This window comes from Echinops telfairi, unplaced genomic scaffold (assembly GCF_000313985.2).
Source record: "Echinops telfairi isolate 266 unplaced genomic scaffold, ASM31398v2 ScPeMD7_3;HRSCAF=10, whole genome shotgun sequence".
Classification (NCBI taxonomy): domain Eukaryota; kingdom Metazoa; phylum Chordata; class Mammalia; order Afrosoricida; family Tenrecidae; genus Echinops; species Echinops telfairi.
In genome coordinates this window covers 22,403,265-22,427,315 of record NW_022103899.1, presented here as the reverse complement: position 1 = coordinate 22,427,315, position 24,051 = coordinate 22,403,265, and the positions used below count along the sequence as shown (strand labels likewise).

The 24,051-nt window shown below is 38.9% G+C and overlaps 1 protein-coding gene across 1 annotated transcript in view; it reads left to right on the top strand.

Annotated features, from left to right (window-relative positions):
- The window catches only part of PGAP1 (post-GPI attachment to proteins inositol deacylase 1), a 79,074-nt gene that overhangs the window by 2,962 nt on the left and 52,061 nt on the right, over positions 1–24,051 (top strand). Inside the window, exons 2-7 of the mRNA XM_004701510.2 lie at positions 3,596–3,749; positions 6,405–6,580; positions 10,001–10,172; positions 19,576–19,733; positions 21,199–21,251; positions 22,057–22,123. Coding sequence (XP_004701567.1) covers positions 3,596–3,749; positions 6,405–6,580; positions 10,001–10,172; positions 19,576–19,733; positions 21,199–21,251; positions 22,057–22,123 — 780 coding nt within the window. The remainder of the gene's footprint in view (positions 1–3,595; positions 3,750–6,404; positions 6,581–10,000; positions 10,173–19,575; positions 19,734–21,198; positions 21,252–22,056; positions 22,124–24,051) is intronic.

The window sequence follows — 24,051 nt, the reverse complement described above, 5'->3', positions numbered from 1 at the left end:
AATGTGAATCATATATTATTAAATGCAATATTAATTTATCAAGTCATTTATCGAATAACAGAGCCCTTGGTGGTGTAATGGTTATGCATTGGTCTGCTAACCACAAGGTGGGCAGTTCAAAACCACCCGAAGTTCCAGGGAAGAGAGACTTTCTACTCCCCTAAAGAGTGACAGCCTCAGAAACCCACAGGGGCAGTTCTGCTCTGTCCTGTAGGGTTGCTATGAGTGGAAATCAGCTCAATGGCAGTGAGGTTTTGAGTTCTTTCGGTGAATCTTCAGGGAAGTAGACTGCCACATTTCTCCTGAAGAGTAGGTAGTGGCTTTGAACTACCAACCTGTTGGATAGCAGCCCAGTGTTTAACCATTGTGCCACTAATATTCCTCTGTGTTTATAAGGATTATTTGATATTTCTTTTTAGATATATTTGCTAGTTTTCATGGTCGGAGTTCATTTTTAACTAGTTTCAGACTTTGTTTTTAGCTACTATACTGAAAGGACTAATAACCTAACATGCATGCACTATTCTATCCACTGAATTGAAAGGAGTAAAGAAACATTTTTGTCCTCTTTTTTCTTTTGCTCAATCTGCATATAAGAAGTTAAATATGATATTTTCATTTTTTCGGTCCAATGCGAAATTAATATGGGGATTAATTTGAATCGAAGTACACAATAATGGAGTTAGTATTTCAGTGTTTTGAGTCTTTGAAGAGATAACTAAAGTTGCTAATGTCTTAAACCATAAGTTCACAGTCTCTAAAGATGTTTACCATGCTGTTATTAGACAGATTAAGAGCTCTGGTGGTACAGTGGTTATGAGTTTGGGCTGCCACTGCAAGGTCAGCTGTTCGAAACCACCCCACTCTATGGGAGAAAGAGGAAACTTTCTACTCCCTTAAAGAATTACAATCTGAGAAACTCACAGGGGAAGTTTTACCTTGTCCTATAGGGTTTGCTATTAGTTACTGTCAACTTGATGGCAGTGAGTTTGGTTTGGGCTTATTGGAAGATTGCTTATGGTACTGTATCCTAGAGGGACAGTCAAGAGTGTGCATGGATGGTCAGAGTTCTGTCTTTTGGAACAGCCAAGTTTTGGGGGGTTTTCCTTTTATTGGGGGCTCTTACATCTCTTATCACAATCTATACATCCAGTGTGTCAAGCACATTTGCACATATGCCGCCATCATCATTTTCAAAGCATTCTTTTCTCACCTGTTGTCAGCTCCACATTTCTTCCCCCTGCTCCCCCCACCCTCCCCAATCAAGTTTTTTATACTCGTTAACATTGAAAATTTTGGGAATGTCAGGAGGGGCGAGCTGGGAGGGAGGGGGATAAAATGAGGAGCTGATGCCAGGGTCTTGAGTGGAGAGCAAATGGTTTGAGAATGATGAGGGCAACGAATGTACAAATGTGCTTTACACAATTGATGTATATATGGATTGTGATAAGAATTGTATCATCCCCCAATAAAATGATTTAAAAAAAAAAGATTATTGACTTATTGAATTGGATGGTTGGTAAATTATATGCCAATAAAACTGTAAAATAATGAAAATAAATTGGGGGGAATGCCTTCAGTAATTAAAATTTATATTAAGCACATACTTCTTATATGTACAGCAAGGCTAGATTATTAAATTTATTGTAGTTTACTTAAATAGCATCTACTGTCCAGTCAAATTAATTTACTTTTTAAAGTTTTTATTTTGAATTAGGTGGAGGTACACAGAATAGAGTACCAATTTTACATTCAGCTGTTTATGCTCATTTTGTTTAAACGCACCCATGTCAGTCTCCTCCGTGTGCCGTCACCTATCCCACTTCTTCCCCATGTCTCTTCCTCGTTATTTCCTAGCCCTCTGTCTTTGTCCTTGCGCAAGGCTTCCCTTTTGGTCTAAGTGGTTGAGTATTCAAACATGGGGGTGAGTTCAAGTCCAGGTCTGAAAGGTGACTTAGGATCCTAGCAAGAGGCGGGTTTATATGTAACACTGCTTCGTTAGCTCCTTCCGCTGAGGGCTTGGGGGAGCCGCTGTGAGAATGGGGCAGCACTGGGGGCGTTTGGTTCCATTGTGCAGAGAGCTGCTGTGAGTTAGCACAGACTGTGAGGGATGACATTAATACTTAATATAGATCACATCGAAAAAAGTAGATGAATCATTGTCGTATGTAGCTTAAATAAGTGGCTTATTTGGTGACTAAGCACATAAATTCAGAGCAGTTTAAGACTTGCTGACAAACTGTACTCCTGGTCCCATGAGTATAGAAACATGCTAATTTATAAGAATGCTTATAGTACAGAAGAGTGCATTTCTTTTTAAGACATAGATATATATGAAGGGGTTTTAAAAGTTCAGAGGAAAACAAAATTAAAATCTTAGGAAAATCTTCCACAAACTCTTTGAAGTCTCTCATATATGTAAGGAGCCCTAACAGCATAGTAGTTAAGCACTCAGCTGCTAACCATAAGGTCAGTGGTTCAGACCCTCCAGCTTCCGGGCTTCCGTAAAGATTTACAGCCTTGAAAAAACCCAACGGGGTACTTGTACTTTGTACTAAAAGTGCAGTTCTACTGTGTCTTATGAGACAGTGAGAATGGACAATAATGGGTTTGGCCTGGTTTATAATAATAATTAAATATTTTACTATGCACATTTTAGGTCAAAATGTATTAAGTTGAGAAGTCTAAAGTTGCATTATAAACAAACTTACTGCCCTTTGAAATATGTGACAGCTGGAGTATGTAGTTAAAAAACAAACTCACTGCCCTCATGTAGATTTTGACTCATAGTGAGTACATGATAGAACTACCCCTGTGGGTTTCAGAAACTGACTCTTTAGCAGCAGTTCTCAACCTGTGGGTCGCGACCCCTTTGGGGGTGGACCGACCATTTCACAGGAGTCGCCCGATTCATAACAGTAGCAAAATTACAGCTATGAAGTAGCAACGAAAATAATTTTATGGTTGGGCGGGGTCACCACAACATGAAGAACTGTATTAAAGGGTCGCGGCAATAGGAAGGTTGAGAACCACTGCTTTAAAGTAATAGCCTTATCTTTCTCCCTCATAGCGGCTAATAGTTGGAACTGCTGACCTTGCGGTTAATAGCCCAATGCCTAATCCACGATGTCACCAGGGATCCTTCTAGAACATATAGTTAGGCCAGAGTAAAAGGAGAGACAATAGAAAAAGTTTAAAATGGCAAAAAAGAAGTGATTTGATAGTGTAAAGGTCATCATTTCTAAATGTAATTGATAGAATTTGAAAGTCAATGCATTTCTAATTATACTAACACATAACTTAAACCAAATGCTTTTTCTAGGTTGTCAGTGACCATTTTGGTTCATTTGTATTCTTTAGAAGTTCAAGTCCCATTTTATGCTTTCCTGAAGACTTTATAATTCAAAACTCACACAATTTAAGACTAATTCTCTATAGGAATAAACTAAAAGGAGAGCTTGTTTTGTTCATTAAGCTCAGTTTTTCTCCTTTGTAATATCTTTATATTGTATAAATTATAAAATTAGAATTGCATAAAGTGAAGCTGCATTTTATAAATAAAACCGATAAAAGTAAATTGTATTTTTTGCTGTAGAAAATAGAACTTCCAAAGAAACTGGCAAAGCGCTATCCTTCATATGAGCTATATCTTTATGGAGAAGGGTCTTATGCTGAAGAACACAAAATTCTGCCATTGACAGGGATTCCAGTTCTCTTTCTTCCTGGTAATGCTGGAAGTTATAAGCAAGGTAAGTCTTGGAAATACATTTTGAAAGCTATTACCATATATACTTGTGTATCAGCCGAGTTTTTCAGCACAATTTTTAATGCAGTTTTTGTGGTAAAATTAGGTGCCTCGGCTGATAGTCGGGTCGGCTTATACTCGAGTATATACGGTATATTCAATTGAATAAGTTGTTAAATGTATATACTCTTATTAGTTACTCTGTTAGGCATGTTGAAAGATACAAATAAATGACATTTTTTTTCTGAAAGGAGATATTGGGAAAACTTGATCATTTTGTAAAGAGTGAGGAGAAAAAGAATAAAGTTGAGTGGGTGGGATAAATACAGGGATTCAAGAATCAGCAGAGGGAAGGTTGTATGTTGAATATAAGAGGAAACAGGAAAGAGAACCTGAAGTATTGATTAGGGAAGTAAATCAGGTTAAGAGAGAAGATTGTTAGCACCCTGGGATCTACTGCCTACATGCCCCTTCTGATGACAGCTCTCTCTTTTTCCTGGGGATAACTGCAATTCTAATTGAAGGTGGTCATTTCCTTGTCTTTCTATGTAGTTTTAGCACCTAAGTATGTTGCCCCCCTATAACCTAGTTTGGGGGGCTGATTTTAAAATCCCAGATGATTTTACAGATAATCATGTAGAGTATATTCTTTTGTGTCTGATGAATCTTACTCAGCATTAAAAAGCTAACTCTTTCCAAGTGTGTCAGCTATAATTAGTTCACTATCACTCTTCTCTTTCATAGGCCACAGCTACCCTTACTTCTGTCTTTGGTCATTTGGTTGGTTACGTTTGGGGGCAGTGGCAGTTAATGAACATTCATCTTTCTGTGTTTTGGTGCACATAAGCCCACCTTTCTGTAAGATGTGTGCCAGAGAATGGAATTCCATATTACAGGTTATATATGTCTTTTCACCTTTACTGGTTATTTTGATGTGAACTCCCACAGGCACTGTACACATCGCTTTGTCCAAAGAGCTTGTCAATGTAGTAATTGTTATATTTTAAATTATAACCATTCTAGTATGTGTTGTGATTTACTTTTAGAAGATAACCAATCTGGGTCTGTACAGAGAATATGTTCTACAGGGTTATGATGGAAACAGGAAAACTGTCAACATTATTAGTCATTAGGAAAATGCAAAACAATTCCATAGTGAGATACTACTTATGCCCACAGGGTTGTCTATAATTTTAAGAAAAGAAGATAATGACAGGGTTGTTGAGGATGGGGAGAAATTTGAGCCCTAATGCAGTTCCAGTAGGAATGTGGCATGCTATAGCTGCTTTGGAAGATTGTTTGGTGGCTCCTCAGAATATTAACCCTAGAGTTACTATATGACCTGCTTTCAGAAAGGAGAGAGACGAAGACAGCCTCATACAAAAATCTGTGTGCAGATATTCATAGTAGCACTATTCAGCCAAAAGGTAAAAATAACCGATATGCCTGTGAACTGACGAATAAACATCCATGTCCATGTACTAGAACGTATATTATTTACCGCATATACTTGACTATAAGCCAACCCAAATATCAGTGGAGGCACCTAATTTGACCACAAAAACTGCATTAAAAAATGTGCTGAAAACTTGGCGTATACACAAGTATATACAGTAACAATAAAAATATTGGAGTTTGATATACTTTGTAACATTGGTAAACCTTGAGAATATGTTGCTAAATGAAGGAACTAATTACAAAATGCCACATATTTTGATATGTAAAATGTGCAGAATAGACCAATCGATAGAGAAAAAGTAGATTAGTGGTTCCCAAAGCCTGGGGGGAGGGGGGATTGAGAATGAGTGTTAATGCGTCTAGAATATCTTTTGAGAATGGTGAATTTTGAAATTAGGTTGTAGTGATGGTTACAGAACTCTGAATATACTGAAAATGATTGAATTTCTGCTGGTTGCAGAGTGACTTATATGATAATCTGAATTTTAGTATGTGTATGTATGTTAAAAATTGAAATGGCAAAATAGAGATATTTGTTTGCTAAAATAGACAATGGACTATTTATGCCACTCATTGTAATCAATTAACAATAAAATCTATTAAAGGGTTTACAACAACAACAAAGAGTGGAAGCAAGGAGACGAGTTAGGAGTATTTCAGGCGAGAAATGATGGTGCTTTGATTAGGTAGGTAGCGGTGAAAATGGTGAGAAACCTCAATTGGTTATAAGTTTGGAAGGTAGGGGATTTTAGGACTTATTAATGGGTTTGGATGTCATGTATGAAAGAGAAAAATGAGTCAAGCATGAATATTTAAACCAAGTGATAAGTAGATATATCCTTAGGAATCTTTTTATTCTTAAAAGCTGTGATAAAATTTCTCTTTTTTATTCTTTAAAGAATTCTCCTTTTTTAGGTATTATTACTCTTAGTGAGTAATAATAAAAGCACTGAAGCAGGTGAAAATGAGTATAACTTTCTTATCTTTTATTTATTTAACTTCATTTAAGAATATTTAGGATACTCTGTGCCAGGTGTATAATGACTAGACTAGTATGTTCTTTAAAATTGATACTTTTAAAGGGTGTCATCTTGAAATATTTTATTCAGTGTGAGAGCCATTTCTTGAGGAGCCTTGAAACAAGAATAAATGAAATTTAAAAAATTTTTTGCTTAATGAGCACTCTGCTCTTTCCCTGCAGTTCGTTCTCTTGGCTCTATAGCACTTCGAAAAGCAGAAGACATTGATTTCAAGTACCACTTTGACTTCTTTAGCGTGAACTTCAATGAAGAATTGGTGGCGCTGTACGGTGGAAGTCTTCAAAAGCAGACTAAATATGTCCATGAGTGCATTAAAACAATTCTGAAGCTCTATAAGGTAAAAAGTCAAATCAGTAGTAGTACAACCTAGTAGCCACTTTTTTTTTTTTTTTTTGCTAAAGGGATTCCATATATTTTAAATCCAGTATACTTTAAATTTTCCGTTTGTTTTTGTGGAAATGAAGCAACGATGGCACAGTTGTTTGTTTTTTGATGGAAGTCCGTTGTTTGGAACTCACTGGTGCCTTTTTATGCTTAAAATGAATTTATAAGAAACCTTTCTTGTGATTTTGGGGCAGAGGATTAAAACAAAGTGTAATGTGTTCTCCCAGCCAGAATAGTGGCTTTGTCAGAAGCACCACATCACACACTGTATCAAAGACCCAAGACACTAAGTGGAACAGATTTAGGTGACAATCCTTGGACCCTGAGCATGAAAGGAAGGGATGAAGGACAAGATCGGGTAACTGGTTGGCAGAAGAAAACATCTGGAAATAGAAAATGAGTCGAGATGAAGCAGTGGACCCTGGCCAGTGAGCCCGGTACTCATGGCCATCTTGACAGAAGCACAGAGACTGCTTCACAAGATTCCCAAGGACCTAGAGTAGCTGCATAGACATGCCCAGAGTGAAGTGAGGCCCTGACGACGGCTGTCGCCAGTGGGAGAGCCCAAGCACCCTGGCATGGTGCCCAAGAGTATGCTCCTCTTCTCTCCAGTAACCTGGTGATTAGTCACGTGACTCAAACTACAAACTCACTGCCATCTAGTCGATGCCAACTATAGCAACCCTAAAGGACAGGGTAGAACTGCCCCTGTGAGTTTCCAGGACTAACTTTTTACAGTAGTAGAAAGCCCTATTTTTCTCCCGAGCTATGGTTGGTGGTTTTGAACTGCCCACCTTGCAAATCGCAGCCCAACACATAACCAATATGCACTATAAACTCTCACATTATTCCAGCGTTGACTGCCAGGGACCAAGGCATGAACATTCTTGTTCCCTTCTACTGGGCCCTGATCATTGTCAGTCCCACCTGTCCTGACCAGCTTCCTTCCTCCTGACTGCCAACTCTGCCAAGTAACAATATCTGCTTCAGGCCAGCACTGGCTGCTCAGCTCACCCCTCCTGTCCACCAACTCAAACAGCAGCAGGCTACTCCAGCATAGCATTGACCGCTCATCCTACCACTCTTGCTTGCTGACCCAGTTGAGTAGCAGTAAGCTGCTTCACTGCACTGCCAGATCATAGCATTTGAGACAAGGCCGTTTGGGAAAATCCAGCACCCTTTCCTGATAAAATGCCCAGCCAAAGAGGAATAGAAGAGAAATTCCTCAACATAATTAAGAGTGTGCACACAAACCTTAACAGCCAAGATCATTCTCAATGGAAAGAAACAAGGCATTCCCCCCTGAGCATGGGAACCAGACAAGGATGCCTTTATCACTACCTTTACTCAAAATTGTATTGGAAGTATTAGAGCGGGAAAGCAAGAAAGGGAAATAAAAGACATCCAGTTGGTCCCGAAGAAGCAAAACACTGTAGTTGATGTAGTCCTATACGTAGAAAACCCCAGAGCTTCTGCAAGTAAGCTGTTGGAACTAATAGAAAATTCAACCAACTGGCAAGGGACATTTCAAAATATTTTGGACTGAATAGTAAAGCATAAAATCAGTACTTCTCAGCTTAAAATTGTGACTAAGAGAAAAATTATGCCTTTAAATACATAAAATTAGTGAACTCAGCTTTGCATTTAAGCTGGAAAATTAAGGAAGTAATTATGAATGAAAAAGCTAATATCGCTACAGAGCCTACAGGTATTAAGAGAATAGTAGCAAAATAAGAGGGGAACCCCCCCCCCCCAAACTGGAATTGTGCTGAGCGGAGCGGAGCTTTCATAGTATGCATTTTCCCCACTAGGCGAGCATCGAGCAACTTGCTCTGAGTTAGCGCACCCAGTGACATCTCCTGGGAAGGTTCTCTCTGGTCACAGTGAATTTTTTCTTAAAAGTAGTTTAGCTTGAATCTCATTTGTCGTGATGGCCAATTTAAGAGAACAGCATGTCGTTGTGAAATATTGTTTACTGCTCAGGGAAAAATGCCACGGAAACTGTTGTGATGGTGAACACAGTTTACCAGGACAACGTTATAGGGAAAACTCACATGTATGAAGGGTTTTCTCATTTGACAAAAAGGAGAAATGTTGATTAATGGCAAACTTCATTCTGGATGTCCGAACGGGTGAAAATGTGTGCTTGTAGTGCCTTTGGAGTTCCTTCCACCAGCTCAGACTGTTAATCAACCTTTCGATTTAGAAATGCTAAAAAGATTGTGTAACAGTGTGCAACAAAAAAGGCCTGATTTGTGGCAGACGGGAGACTGGTTTTGCCACCATGCCAGTGTGCCTGCTCATGCAGCCATCTCAGTGCACCAGTTTTGGGCAAAAAAACAGCATGCTTCTCTTTCCCCACGCACCTGACTCACCTGACCTTGCTCCATACAACTTCTTTTGATTTCCGTGAATGAAGAGAGACATGAAAGGACAGCAATTTGACAGCGTAGAAGAGGGGAAGAAAAAAAACAACTAGGGAGGTGCTGTCACCATCCAGACAGATGAGTTTGAAAAATGTTTCCAAGAATGGAATCGCAGATTTGACAAATGTCTTAAGTGTAACGGAGTGTACGTTAAAGATAAAAAGGTTTTATAAAAACTTTAAATACATACCTTTGGGGAAAAAAATCCAATTTCTTTTGGGTACCTCCTTGTATTAAGAATAACAGGTCAATATGTTCAACAGCTCACATGAAATATATAAATTTTTGAAGAGCACAGATTACCAGATAGGAGAAACAGAAAATCTGAGTAGCCATATATATTTTAAAAAAATAAGACTTTGTAATTGAAAACTATATCCCCCAACTCCCAACCCACACATTCACACTGACTCACCTAGAGCCCCTTAACTTCAGTGGTAGATCTTATTTGGAGGAAAAATAATAAATCATCTTACACTACTTGAGAAAATAGAAGAAAAACCATCAACTTAAAGCAGCGGTTCTCAACCTGTGGGTCAAGACCCCTCTGGAGGTCCAAGGACCTTTTCACAGGGGTTGCCCAATTCATAACAGTAGCAAAATTACAGTTATGAAGTAGCAACGAAAATAATTTTATGGTTGGTGGAGGGCGGGGATTCACCACAACATGAGGAACTGTATTAAAAGGTCACGGCATTAGGAAGGTTGAGAACCACTGGCTCAGAGTATGGGGCTGGCATACCCTGATATCAAAACCAATCAAGGATGTTATAAGAAAAACAGTATGTATACACTAACTGTAACTGAGTAAATGTACTTCTATTTCTTAAGAGGTTAATAGCTTAATTTTTATTTTCTTGTAAAATTAGTAATATTCAGAGAGCAATATTTGACTTTTATATTATGATACTAAGCCTTAATTATGCCTTGGTAATTTTTTTTAATAGGGTCAAGAATTTGCTCCAAAAAGTGTTGCGATAATTGGCCATTCTATGGGTGGCCTTGTTGCAAGAGCATTGCTTACATTGAAAAATTTTAAACAGGATCTGATAAATCTTCTTATTACACAAGCAACACCTCATGTCGCTCCTGTGATACCATTAGATCGTTTTATTACAGGTGAGTATTGTTGTGTAAACGCTAACTGATCTCACTGATGCTCATAAATAAATAAATCTCCACAGCTGCTGCTTTTAGGGTGCCTCAGATGTATCAGGAAGCCCTTGGCTGCCATCTGAAAGATGGGTGGTTTGAACCTATCAGCAGCTCCACAGGAGAAGAGAGCTGGAGATCTGTTTTTGTAACGATTACAGCCTAGGAAACCCTATGGGGCAGTTGTACTCTTTTGGTCAGAGTCACTATGAGATGGAATTGACTTGGCACACAACAACAGTACAGATTTATCCATGTGTGAAGCAGCTCACAAGAATGAATTTTCTGCGACTTTTCATGTAGAATCCTAATTGAAACTGCTTTTAATTTTTAGTCCATAGCACCTTAACATGCCTTATAATTCTGAGAGGTTCTTAAAATCATCACTCTTCAGGATGAGTCTGTCTCTTAAAATATATTTAAACTACTTACATATTAACTCAGTATTCTATTTAAAGGAAACATATTTACATAAATAATAGAAATGTTTAAATTTTAAATAAATTGGGTTGTTAATATACATAGCGACAATTGCTTTTTTTAAAGAAAAAATCATCTAGATTCATGAGTGTTGTGTTAAGTAACATGTAACATCTCTATTTTCACACAGTTCTATGGTGTAAGCTATATCAAGGAGGAAAAGAGAGTATTTGATTCAAGGCCTGTACTTTTCACTTTTGATAGCTACTGCCTCAGACTTGAAGTATGTTGTAATATTTGGTGCTGTGGGGTCAGTTATGACTATGTTCAACATAACAAAACCTTGCCCACTCCTGCACCATCTTCACTGTTGTTGCTATCTTTGGGTCCATTGTTACAGCCACTGGATCTATCAGTCTCAATGGTGACCTTCCTACTTTTCACTGAACCTGTACCAAGCATGATGTGTCCTGTTCCAGGGACTGGTCCCTCCTGATAACATGTCCAAAGTAGGTATGATGGTTAGATTTTATGGCAACTTGAGGTAGAGGTGGAGTCCAACCTCTCCATCAGGTTATAGCCTGGTGATGCCTCCTTAGGGACATGTCTTTTTTCTGCAATAGATGCTGAGGGGTGGGGACCAAGCTCTCTCTTGCTCCTTTTTGCCTTCCTGCTTGCCTGATTTGCGTGTCTGGCTCTGGAGTTGGCAGCCCAGGTAACCTGCTGACCCTGGGAATTGTTGTACCCTGTCATGTTCCTGCCAACCTTGGATCCAGCTAATATCTGACCCATGGACTTGAGTTGGGCTGGGCTGGGCTGCTTTCTTGACAGAAAGCTCGTTCTTATAAATATATGAGTGTCACTAGTTTTGTTTCTGTAGAAAACTCAGCCTAACACAGTAGGTGAGACAAATTTTCATCATTCTTGCTTCTAAGGAGCCTTTTGGCTATACCTCTTGTTCTTGATAGTCATGGTATATTAAGTATTCTTTACCGACATTAAAAATACCATGGCTTGAGATGGGCACATTTTAGCCCTCAAATTGGCATCTTCATTTTTTATATATACCAAGGAGCCCTTGGTATCAGCTCCTCATTTTCCCCCTTCCTCCCCCACCCTTCCTCACAAGCCCTTCATAATTTATAAATTATTATTAATTTTTCCATGTCATACACTGTCCAATGTCTCCCTTCACCCACTTTTCTGTTGGCCACCCCCCAGGGAGGGGGTTATATGTAGATCATTGTGATCGGTTTCCCCTTTCTCCCCCACCTTCCCCTTACCCTCCTGGTATCGCCAATCTCATTATTGGTCCTGAGGGGTTTATCACAATGATATGTTTTATTCTTTGATGCCTGATGCCCGATCCCATCAACACCTCGTGATCACACAGGCTGGTGTGCTTCTTCTTGGTAGGCCCCAAAAGACCACAGGTTTGTTTGTTTTTTCTCAAAGCTAGGTATTTAAAGTTGTTGTTTTTGTTTTTTTAACAAAACAACCTTTTCACCTTCAAAGTACTTTCCATTACACTTAGTACATTTGTTAAATCTGCAATTCCATTCTTTTTTTTAATTTATTTTTTATTTTTTATTTTTTTTTAAACATTTTATTAGGGGCTCATACAACTGTTATCCCAATCCATTGCAATTCCATTCTTGGAAGTGTTTTTTCAAACTCATCTATTTAGATGGCTGACAGCACCTCCCTGGTTTTTTTTTCTTTATCTCTTCTACATCTTCAAGTCTCTGTCCTTTCACGTCCTTCTTCATTCGCAGAAACCAAAAGAAGTCTCCTGGAGTGAGGTCAGGTGAGTCAGGTACGTGGGGCAAGAGAGGCATACTGTTTTTTGCCCAAAACTGGCACACTGAGATGGCTTGTGTTAGCAGGTACATTGTCATGATGGCAAAACCAGTCCCTCATCTGCTACAAAGCAGGCCTTTTTTGTCACACGCTGTCATGCAATCTTTTCAGAACCTCTAAATAGAAAGCTTGTGATTAACAGTCTGACCTGGTAAAAAGAACTCCAAATGCACTATGAGCAAACATTTTCACCTATTTGGGAAGTTGATCAGCATCCAGAATGACGTTTGTTATCACTAGACATTTCACCTTTTTGGAAACAAGAAAACCCCCCGTACACTTGAGTTTTTCCCTTGTGAGCTGTGTTCAACATCGCAGTAGTTTCTGCGGCATTTTTCCCAAGCAGGAAACAAAATTTCACAGCTGCACGCTGTTCTCTTTAATTGGCCATAACAAAAATGAAGTTAGAGAAAAACTGCTTTTATGAAAAATTCACTGTGACCAGGGAGAACCTTCCAGGCGATGCCACTGGGTGCAGTAATCCAGAGTCAGTTGCTCGATGCTTGCTTAGTGGGAAAAATGCATACTATGAAAGTCCCACTCCACCCAGTGCCATTCCGTTGTGGTTTTTTTTAATCCCCTTATGTATGTTATTTATATATATATATATTTGTTTGATTTACATAAAAAGATTTATATCAAGAAGTGGCTCATAAAGTTGTAAAACTGGCTAAGTTCAGTCTAGTTTAAGTCTGTGGGTCAGATATAAGCTGGAGACTTCTCCTGATTTATGTAGCTGCAAGGGTTGACGGACAGGAAGCCAGAAGATGAAGCAGGAAGACCACAAGTTGTGGCTGTAGAGCCACATGAAACGGAGGTTTGCCAGATGACTCCAAGGTCAGCATCCACTGATGGCTCCTGTTATCGCCAGGCAATATAAGCGATCAAGGAATCAGATGGCAGGATCCAATCTCTCTGGAATATATACAAAATTTATACTAAAATTCTTCTCTGAGTCAGCTCTTCTCTGAATGTTTGGTAGAATCCCCTAGAGATACCATCTGACCTTGGATTTTTGTGGGAAGAATTTTAATGGCCTGGCCTATTTCTTCTTTTGCTATGGATCTGTAGAGGTTTTCTATATCAGCCTATGTTAATTTGGGTGGATAGTGCATTTCTAGAAATTTGCCCATATCCTCTAAATTTTCAAATTTTTGGTGTACATCTTTCATAGTAGTGTATTTTTTAAAATCATTTTATTGGGGCTCGCGCAACTCTTACCACAATCCATACATATATCCATTGTGTCAAGCACATTTTGGTATCAGCTCCTCAATTTTTCCCCTCCCTCCCTACCACCCCCTTCCTCATGAACCTTTGATAAGTTATAAGTTAGTATTATTTTGTCATGTCTTACACTGGTCATGATATATTCTTGACACTTGAAACTTGTTCCTTTTTTTTTTTTTACGTTTGGCAGTGGTTTGTCAGTTGTTAATGCTTTTACAGAACCAACTTCTTGTTTATTTTTATGTTGTTTTTCAATTCAGTTATTCTGCTTCTCATATTGACGATTTCTTTACTCTGGTGGTTGAAGGTATGTTTTGTTATTTTTGTTCAGGTTCTAGAAGCGGCTCGGTTAAGGTAGTGATTTGGTTTTTTCCTTTTGTTCATGGATGTGTTGATTGCTATAAATTGCCTTCTGAGTACTGCTTTTTTTGTGTCCCAAAGGTTATTGTAGATCATCAAGGAATTTATTTTATTTTATTCCTTATTTCATGAATTATCCAGTAGTTTTTAAGCAGCGTGTTGCTATTGTTCTTTCTTCTGATTTTTACCCTTGTTCTTTCTATTGTTGACTTCTAATTTTATTGCATTGTGTTCTCAGGAAATTTATTGTAAACTCTCAATATTTTAAAATTTACTAAGGCTTGCTTTGTATCTTAGTACTTGGTTTATTCTGAAGAATGTTTCATGTGCACTGGAAAGGAATGTTTGCTGTGCTTTTTTTTGTTAAATCATTTTATTGAGGGCTCGTACCACAATCCATACATTGTGTCAAGCACATTTGTACATTTGTTGCCATCATCATTTCACGACGTTTTCTTTCTACTTGAGCCCTTGGATCAGCTCACACCCCTACCCCCTCATGATCCCTTGATAATTTTTTTTCCCCCATGTCTTTTTTTTCCCATCTACACTGTCTCCCTTCACCCACTTTTCTGTTGTCTGTCCCCCTGGGGAGGTTATATGTTGATCATTGCAATCAGTTCCCCTTTCCTACCCCCCTACCCCCCACCCCCACTTTTCCCTTACTTTCATGGTATCGCTCCTCTCATTACAGGTCCTGAGGGGTTTATCTCTCCTGGAATCCTGTGTTTCAAACTTTTGTCTGTACCAGTGTGCATGCTCTGATCTAGCCAGATTTGTGAGGTAGAATTGGGGTCATGACAGTGGGGGTGGGGAGTACTGTGCTGTTATTGGGTGGTGTGCTCTCTATGTATCTAGGAGACCAAGTTGGTTAATTGTGTCGTTTAGTTCTTCTTCCTCAGTGGCACTCTGGGCAAAGGAAGCACATCAGCAGTGGCAGGCAGCTGGGGAAGAACACTTAGTACTTTATGTTCAGCTTTGCCGCTTCCTTCCCTTTCTTTGCCCACTCCCACAGTTCTGGGGTGTGAAGACCTTGGTCCACTTAGCTTTGAAGTTGTTCTCCAAGTCTCCAGGGTGCATAGGCTTTCTGTCACATTGGTCTTTTCCTGATTGTTGTGGAGGAGTTCCTCTTGTGCTGGTGACTCAGTGGTCATCTTGACCCAGCAGTCTCTTTCCTTGTGTTTAAAACTTTGCCTGAATTGTTCTCTTAATGACAAATTTTTTAAACTTGTTATTAAAATGATCTAGATACTATAGATTAACAATGATAAAATACCTATAGATTTAGAAAATACCAAAGGTTAAAATCATGTTACTTGCACCACAATTGAGACTCCCGTCTGTGCGTTTATAAATTTATTTGAGGAATGACTTCAGGAGCACTGGGTTGGCTTGTTGTGAAGGGTAGCGCTGGTCTTTCTGCTCCTTATCTCACAGTTTCTCATATTGTGGAACTTGCATGCTGCTGTGGTGTCGGAAGCTCAGCCAGCAAGTCAGCCACAGTGGAAAGGTTTTAGTGGAGCTCCCAGAGGACAAGACTAAGGCTCGGGTGATCAGCAGTGGGACAGTATTTGATCAGCTCATTTTGGAAGACACCCAAAGTACAACTGGGGAAGGGCTTTTTCCCAGCGGTACAGCTGATCTTAAGGACATGGATAGAGTAATACTTTCAGGATTATTAATTTGCTGATGTAGCCTGACTCAAAATGAGAAGAAATGCTCATCCATGAATAATCAGAACATGGGATATAAGAAGTATGGATCTGTGTAAGACATGACAAAGTAATAATCATAAGTTCTCAAGGGTTCATGAGGGAGGGGCGCGGGGAGGGAGGGGAAAATGCGCTAATACCAAGGGCTCAAGTAGACAGCAGATGTTTTAAGAATGATGATGGCAACAAATGTGCAAATGTGCTTGACACAGTGGATGGATGGTTGGATGGATGGGTTGTGATAAGAGTTGTACAAGCCCCCAATAAAATGATTTTAAAAAGAAAAAAACTGAATTAGAAAGTTAAAAAATTTATGAAGACTGGTCAATGTTTATTTTTTAAATTCCAGATAATAAAGTAAAACACATTTTACCCAGGAAAAAAAAGTATGGATCTGGGAAAAGTAAAAGTCCTCAAAAATGAGGTGGTATATATAAAGATTGCTCTACTATGCATCAGTGAGCTGAAATGAACTGGCATTGGCCATTTTGGATTATCCAGTGACATGTGGGCTACTATGTTAGGAATGACAAGAGGAATGACATCACATTCATCAGCCAAAAGAATATTTCAGGATCCATCCTGGAAAACAGTAATGTCAGTGACAGGTTGTTATTCACATACCTACAAAGAAGATCATTTGATATGACTGGTAATCAAATTTATGGATCAACCCTAATGTCAATATGAAACAATGGAAGGTTTTGCCAGCTTCTCCAGTGCACTATTGATCAAACGTGCAATCAGAATACATTGATAATTATGGGTGATTGGCGTGCAAAGGTTAGAAACAAAATGGTCAATAGTTGGGAAGTAAATTTTGTTAGAAATAACATTGTTTAATGAAAGGTATCACAAAAACAGTGACTTTCATTGAAGATACCTCTTTTAAAAAACATTTGCAACAATACATGTAGACTTACAGGATGGGATATACAGGAATCAAATTGAGTAAATCTTTGGGAAGAGGTGATAGAATAAGGCCAGAGGCAGACTGTGGGACAGATGATCAATTATCATAGGGTCATTCAAGTTCAAGTCAAAGAAAAGTAAAACACCCACAGGAGCCAAAATATTATCTTAAGCATAAACCAAAATACTCTCCTTAATCTAGAGACGATCTTATAAAAAGGTTTGATTCATTGAACACTAGTGATTATAGACAAGACAAGTTGTGGGGTAGCAAAAGGTCATTAAAAAGACAGGAAAGAAAAGATCAAAGTGGATGTCAAAAGAGACTGAAACTTGCTCTTGAACGTAGAGTAGATCTGTGCTGCCCACGACTGTCAGGACCAAGGGTGCCGGAGTGAGCGCTGACACTTCCCCTTAGTGCGGCTAACTGCTGAAGAAGCGGTGTTCTTGTTTAACTCTGAATCTCCCCACACTGTGTGTCTATCCAAATAAGGAATCCACAAGTTGACTTCTTGTCCAAGTGTGTTGCCTTGTGTGAGACGCACTGGCTGCAGTGTTGTTGTTGTTGTTTTAGTTAGGAGTCATCACGTTGGTTCTGCTTCATAGTGACCTTGTGCACAACACAAGACATTGCCCAGTCCTGCGTCATCTTCACACCTGTTCCTGTGCTTGAGCCTTGGCTGTGTGCGGCCCTGCTTTATCTCCCTCCTTAAGCTTGCTTTTGTTCTGTCTTCCTTTCCATGTGGTGTTTAAATTCTTTGTCTTCTCATTTGTTGCTCAGAGTACCAGGATTATTGTCTGTGTTTATTTCACTTGGTTTTTCAGGTCTCTATTATAAAAGGATTGGAGGGAATATGTCGACATTGGGCTGGTGTAGAATTAGATTCTCCTCTTTTCTGTAGCCAGAGGAGGTCAGGAGCTCATTGCCATTTCGTCAGTAACAAATTAGGAAGACAGAAGAACTGACACCTTGAATTTCAGTGTTGGCAAAAAATACTCAATGTACTCTGAACTTCCAGCAGAACAGATAACTCTGCCTTGATAGAAATGCAGTCAGAATGCTCTTTAGATGCCAAGTCTCAAAGAATTTGAACCTGTAATCAGGAAGGATCAGTCCCTGGGAAAGTATATCCTGCTTGGTAAAGTAAATGGTCTGGGGACAAGAGAATGATTTTCAATGAGCTAGCGTGAACCAATGAATGAACCAATGGAGTCAGACATGGCAGCAATTGTGAGCACGGTGCAGAACCCCTCTGTGTTTCATTCTGTCTACAGCTCTGCTTTGGAACTGAGTTGGTGGCAGCTAGCAACAGCAGTCTTATATCTAAAAGGCTTAGGCTGAAAATAATTCTTAGCATGAAGGTACCCTTATAATTAGCAGACCTTTTTACCATTTATTTTATACTTATTCTTTTATTTCATTAAACCAGAATTAAAATGAAAGAGCAAAAGAAGTAGTTCTCAGAACGGTGAATTTTGAGTTTGGGAGAGACAGACTCCTGTTATGACAGAAGTAGATTCCCTATTTATAGTTGGTGGAAACACTGTCCTTTAATATGGTAAAGGGTGCCTGTACTGAGCTCTGCACATAGTGGACCTATGTGCCCTCCTTCATAGGGTGAGGAGTGTCTGTGGGCCAAAGGCATCACCACTTTACAGCCAGTGTCTACTTCTGTATCATGACCCAGGTTCCCAGGACCTCAGGCTTTCTTGCCCATGTATCGCAGCTCCACCCACTTCCAGGCCTGATTGGGTCTCCTATCTGGATCTGCCCTTCTCAGGGTAGAGGTATTCAGTTCTAAGCTTGAATTGTGCCTGAGAGATAATTATCAGGAAGTACAAACAGGTCTTAGACGTGAACACAAGGCGCTAGTGGTGCCAGGTGGAATTGAGATGGGAAGAGAAAGACAACTCAGCTAGAGGCTGGATCTTCTCTCCCCGTGCTGCTGTAATCTGATGCCCAAGGCAAGTGAGTCTAGGGATTCTTCATTTCAGCCTGCACTTCGTGGTCCTTGGAACGATATGTTTATCATGGTAGGCAGAGAAAATCTATTTGATTTTACATTTTCCTAGCTAGATTTTTAACGTTGAGTAAAAATAGACTTTTGGTGCATAGGCCCCTTTCATGCTTTATGCTAGGCTTTGCAGGCATTAGGAAGTGGTGTGGTGGACGGTCTAAGTAAATACTGCTGAGATCTTTCGTGGAGAGACTGCTCTTCTGAAATGTTGGAAGCCCTTTGTTGGTGCAAATGCAAGGATAAATAAGCATTATCGTTTTTATGATCAGAAAAGAACATGAGAACTACTGTACCTGGCTCAATGTGGTTTTTTTTTTTACATAAATTATTTCACTTTCTGAAGATAAAAATTGGTTGCTGTTTCTTTACTTTCTACACTAAATGGATAAAACTCAGAGTTACAGCATAGTCTTAAAACGAATATCAATGGCTTTGTCCTATTAAACTCTTACAAGAAATTCAATTATCCTTTGTGTGGCTGACTGTAGCAGAGAGCTCATCAGGAGAGACTTGCTGTGATTGGGTGGTCTATAACTTTTGAAAAATAAATCTTTGGAAAAGGTTTTAGGGTTTTCTCTCCTTGTTGCCTGTGTCCTATGAATAAGCAGCATGATTGGAATATGGAGATCTGCTTATAATTGGATTTGTTGTTGTTTACCAACTCATACTGTTTATGCTATGATGTGATGGGGGAGAAGAATATCTGTAAATTGATTTTTTACTCAAAATAATGTAATGTGAATACACATTATAGACGATTCAGATGACAAGCAAAATATTTCATTTACTCTTAATATAAGCATCTTATTGTTGTGTGGAACGACTACTTCATTTTAATATCTCTGTGTTCTCTACCAGATTTTTATATGACTGTAAACAACTATTGGATTCTAAATGCCCGACATATAAATTTAACGACACTTTCGGTAGCTGGAGGATTCCGAGATTACCAAGTTCGTTCAGGATTGACATTTCTCCCACAATTAAGCCATCATACCAGTGCCTTATCTGTTGTGGTAAATGTTTTTTCTTTAATTAAAGATTCTGCTTAGAAAGTAACATGATAAACATTATGGGCCATAAAAGATGTAGATGCTTAAAAATGACTGTTAAGTTGGTATAAAACTGTGTGTGAGAGAGAGGGGGAGTGGGGAGAGGAAAAGAAGGAAGGAAAGAAGATGGATGTGTTGGGAGGACAGGGGCATGGTTACTTATCTCCATAGGAAGTAAAAAGATCTTAGACACTTTGTGAAAATAACTTATTTATGAGGATTAATTGCATATTGCCCAAAATAAGATCTTGTCCATTGATTAGAGTTATATGTGAGAACAGCCTCCCCACAACCAAATGGGTCCAAGGGGTGGCTGAGTAATCGAGGGGTAAATTAAAGAGACAGGAGACAAGGCATGCAAGAGCTCACCTCTTTCCTGGTGCCCGGAACCAGAATGAGGCAGTAGTGTATACTCTCACAGCTTATATAATCTCGGACATGCAAGCCACTGTAAGCATATACATAACAGAAAGGGGTTGTATTAGAGGCATGCACCTAACAGGGCGACGATCTCAGGGTATACACACAATAGGATGGGGAGGCAACAGAGGCATACGTGTTGACAGGAAGGTACATACAGAACAAGATGGGCAGCTTCTAGAGTTAGGATGGTGGCTTAACCGTGGTGTCTCTGAGCCGGCTGGACCCTAGGTTTTCCTGAGCTCTTCTCCAGGAGAGCAATCTGTGATCCTTATTAGAAGGGAGTGGGCTCTATTTAGGGTGGGACAACCCTCAGGCAAGTAGCCTTCAAGCAGTTGACCTTCAAACGTACATAGTAGCAACCATGTGCTTGCAAGCACCTTAAGATTGGCATTATTATGCAGGGACATGGTAGGGAATCACTTTTACTTGGGAGAACATGACTAGGACACATCTCCAACCTACGAACATGAGGGTCTCCCTCTACAGGAGCCCCGGCCTCCCAGACTCCTTGACTTATGAACGTAGAGAATTTTTCTTCATACACTCTCTTCCGGGTTCTTTTTCCACAGAGTTATAAGAAAGTGCTAGACCAGAGGATGTACACGGGTACAGATCAGAGCTGGACCAATGCTTATTTATCCTCAGGACCAATATTAAGAGTAGCCATACCAGGAGGGTAAGGGAAAGATGGGGGGAGATAGTTGGCACAATAAACCTACCTATCACAATAGCCCTTTATTAAAAAAATAAATAAAAAGTTAAACATTTAGGATTCTATGGATGCTTTTAAAGGGTAATTTAAAGCTCAGTCAAAACAGGTTTATAGGTTTATGAGTTATTTTGTGCAGACATATCTTTATGTTTTTGTATTACCTTTTATAATATTTTCAAAGTATTCAATGAAATTAATGTTATATGTTTTTAAATACTAGCTTGTAATAATTTCAGGCCTTTAGGAGAATAACAAATGTACTTTTCTAGTTTGACTTTCGATTTTTTCTTTTAGAGTTCAGCAGTGCCTAAGACCTGGGCCTCAACAGACCACCTCTCCATAGTGTGGTAAGTTAGCGTAACTGATTGGCATGAGTGATCGCTGGCTTCTTTCCTCATTAATGCATTGAATGGCGTTTTGGTTTTATTAGAGCTCTATCCATTAGTAAATAAAGATGGGAGAAAGATTAATGCCTTAAAACTCTGAGCCTTGGTTTTTGTGCCACTTTGACCATGGTCCACTTGAAACCTATAAAATCATCTCCCAGAGAACCAGTAGCGTCTGTCTGAGATGAAGGTAGATACCAGCATCACAATCCCAGAGTTCGTCATAGTTGGATGGGAACAAATGGACTTAGAGTGAGACTTGTTGAGCACACGTGTTTGACTAGAGTGGTAGTAGTTATTCTAGGGGATAGCACATGGAAAACCAATTAGAAAGTAGATTTCCCCTACATAGCATTAAGACTACACGAGATTAAAGATTCATTAGAAACAGACGTACCCTGGTAACCTATGTTTATATGTTTCTGCTCAAAAATTATCTTTTGACTTACCTCTGACTGTGCATACAACAGTGTAGGCAAAAACTACAATGGTTCGGAAATGTAAAGATGGATTAGACAGTATGGTTTTACCTAGAGTAAACTTTTGGGGAGATTTATCGAAGAAGGAAGTACCCTTATAGTACTGTCAACCATCCAGAAAGATTTGCTTTGTTTTCTTTTAGTTGATCTCAACTCTAAGATATATATGCCTAATAAGATGATTTTAAAATAATTTTTAAGCTTAGAAGGTTAAGAAAGACTCAAATTGTGCATATTTAGATCAAAAGTATATATTAAGCAAGTTTCATTTGTCATTTATTCTTTAGGTGTAAACAGTTGCAGTTGACTACAATTCGAGCATTCTTTGATCTTATTGATGCTGATACTAAACAAGTATGTATTTTTAAGCTAAAATTTATTTCAGTAAAGTGAGGTTTTTGTAATAGCAGTTATGGATGTAATACATTTTGTTTAACTTTGATAAACACAGAACTTTATATCAGGTGGAATTAGATCCAAAATATAAATTTCTTTACTATTTTCTGAGCGTATAGTGTTTTAATTGTGAGCGAAATTGGCAAGAGTTTTAAGTATATTAAATAGAACTATGACAATAATGCAGTGTTTCTCAATGTGGGCGATGCCATCCTCTGGGGCACTATCATGGTCCAGGGGTGGGGTGCAAGAACAGATGTCTACACCTATCCTGGATATGGGCTGTACCACAAAAGTTTTTAATTATAGGGGCAAGGTGGTGCTGAGTAATTTTCTTTTTTTTGAAAAGGGGCAATAGGCCCAATATGTGTGGGAAACTGCAATAATGGAATCACATCAAATGACAAGACCAGTTTGTACTTGAAAAACTTGGTAGAGATTTTGGAAAACCTTGTTCTAAACAATAAAGAACTGTAGGTAGATATTTTTATGGATAATTTATGCGTATACCTAAATTTTAATAAATTCATTAAGTTGTAAGATGAGAAAATAACTCTAATACTATGTCATAATATAATTCAAATGCATAAACATTTTGCAGAAATACATTTTTATAACTATTCTGCTAAGAATCAAAATTTAATACTTTTGTGAAACTGAGTTATCTTTAACAAACTCAGTATTTAATGGGCTAGCTAGACTAAATACTAAAAAATAAAATGTTAACATGCGATTCTTAACCCTCCAGAAGGCTACAGTTTAGGGGGAGAGGCAGAACATATATTTTGGGAAACTATAACTCAAAACACAATTACCCATAAAAAAGTGGTCCTAAGAAGGGAAGCAAAATTGAAGATCAATTTCTGGTAGTTTTCAGTACACTGACTTAATTTATGTTTCATAATGTGTCTCCAGGTTCTAATATCTATCAGTGGCTATACAGAATTGCAGACAAAATTCATGATAAAGGATTTATCAAGGAATTTAACCAGTTGTAATGCCAGTGAGAAATGCTCAGAGTTGAGTTGTTTTATCAGGGCATGTTAACAAAGTTCTGGTAAGTCTGCAAATAAATTCCTACAGAGCATGCCACTCTTAAAAACTTCAACCTGAAGGCACTCAGCTCCTCTTCCATGGATCAGCAAGTTCAGCCACCCCAATTCAGTGCCAAGAGTCACTCCACTTTGAAAGCCAGCCTCCTGCACAAAAGCATTCAGCTTTATTTTCTCCATTGGTTGGGAAGTCCATCACTCTGCTTCATGCTCTGGCTCCTGCTTCTGGGCTGCTCCTCTGATGATCTAGCTGTCATCCGGTCCAGGAGGTTCACCTCTGAGGGATCTCATGTCCAGAGAATGTGCTTCACTCATGGTTCTTGCTGTTAATGAGATTTCTGCCTCCTGTTTTTCAGGGGGCTCATTTTCTACATAGCAGGATGACACTCCAGGGAATCCTGTTTGTAATTACTCACAGAATAATTCTGTCACTATCACCCCCCATCTTCTTACCAGACCCATGCAGGGAAAGTGGTTCAGTGGGAATTTGAGACTTTGGCCAGAAGAGCCATATGAAAAATTCCCTGCCCTGGCAGTCAGCATAAGTCTGAGTTGAAAACTTGAGAGTGGTTGAGTTGCTAGAGAGAGAGTAAATTGGGGGAGTTCCTGCTTAACTGAAGCCTTTGCAGAAGGACCCCTGGTTTTTAATGGATTACATGCAGATATGACTACTTTAAAAAAATCCGAACTAATTTAATAGTAGACTGAATTGATGCAAGTATAAAATTGCTTCAATGAAGATAACACTCCTCTACTCTAGTCACACTGTGTCTACAGAACTATATTTTGTGTACATAGCAAATTTATGCAAGAATATGATCAAGAAGGGCCTGA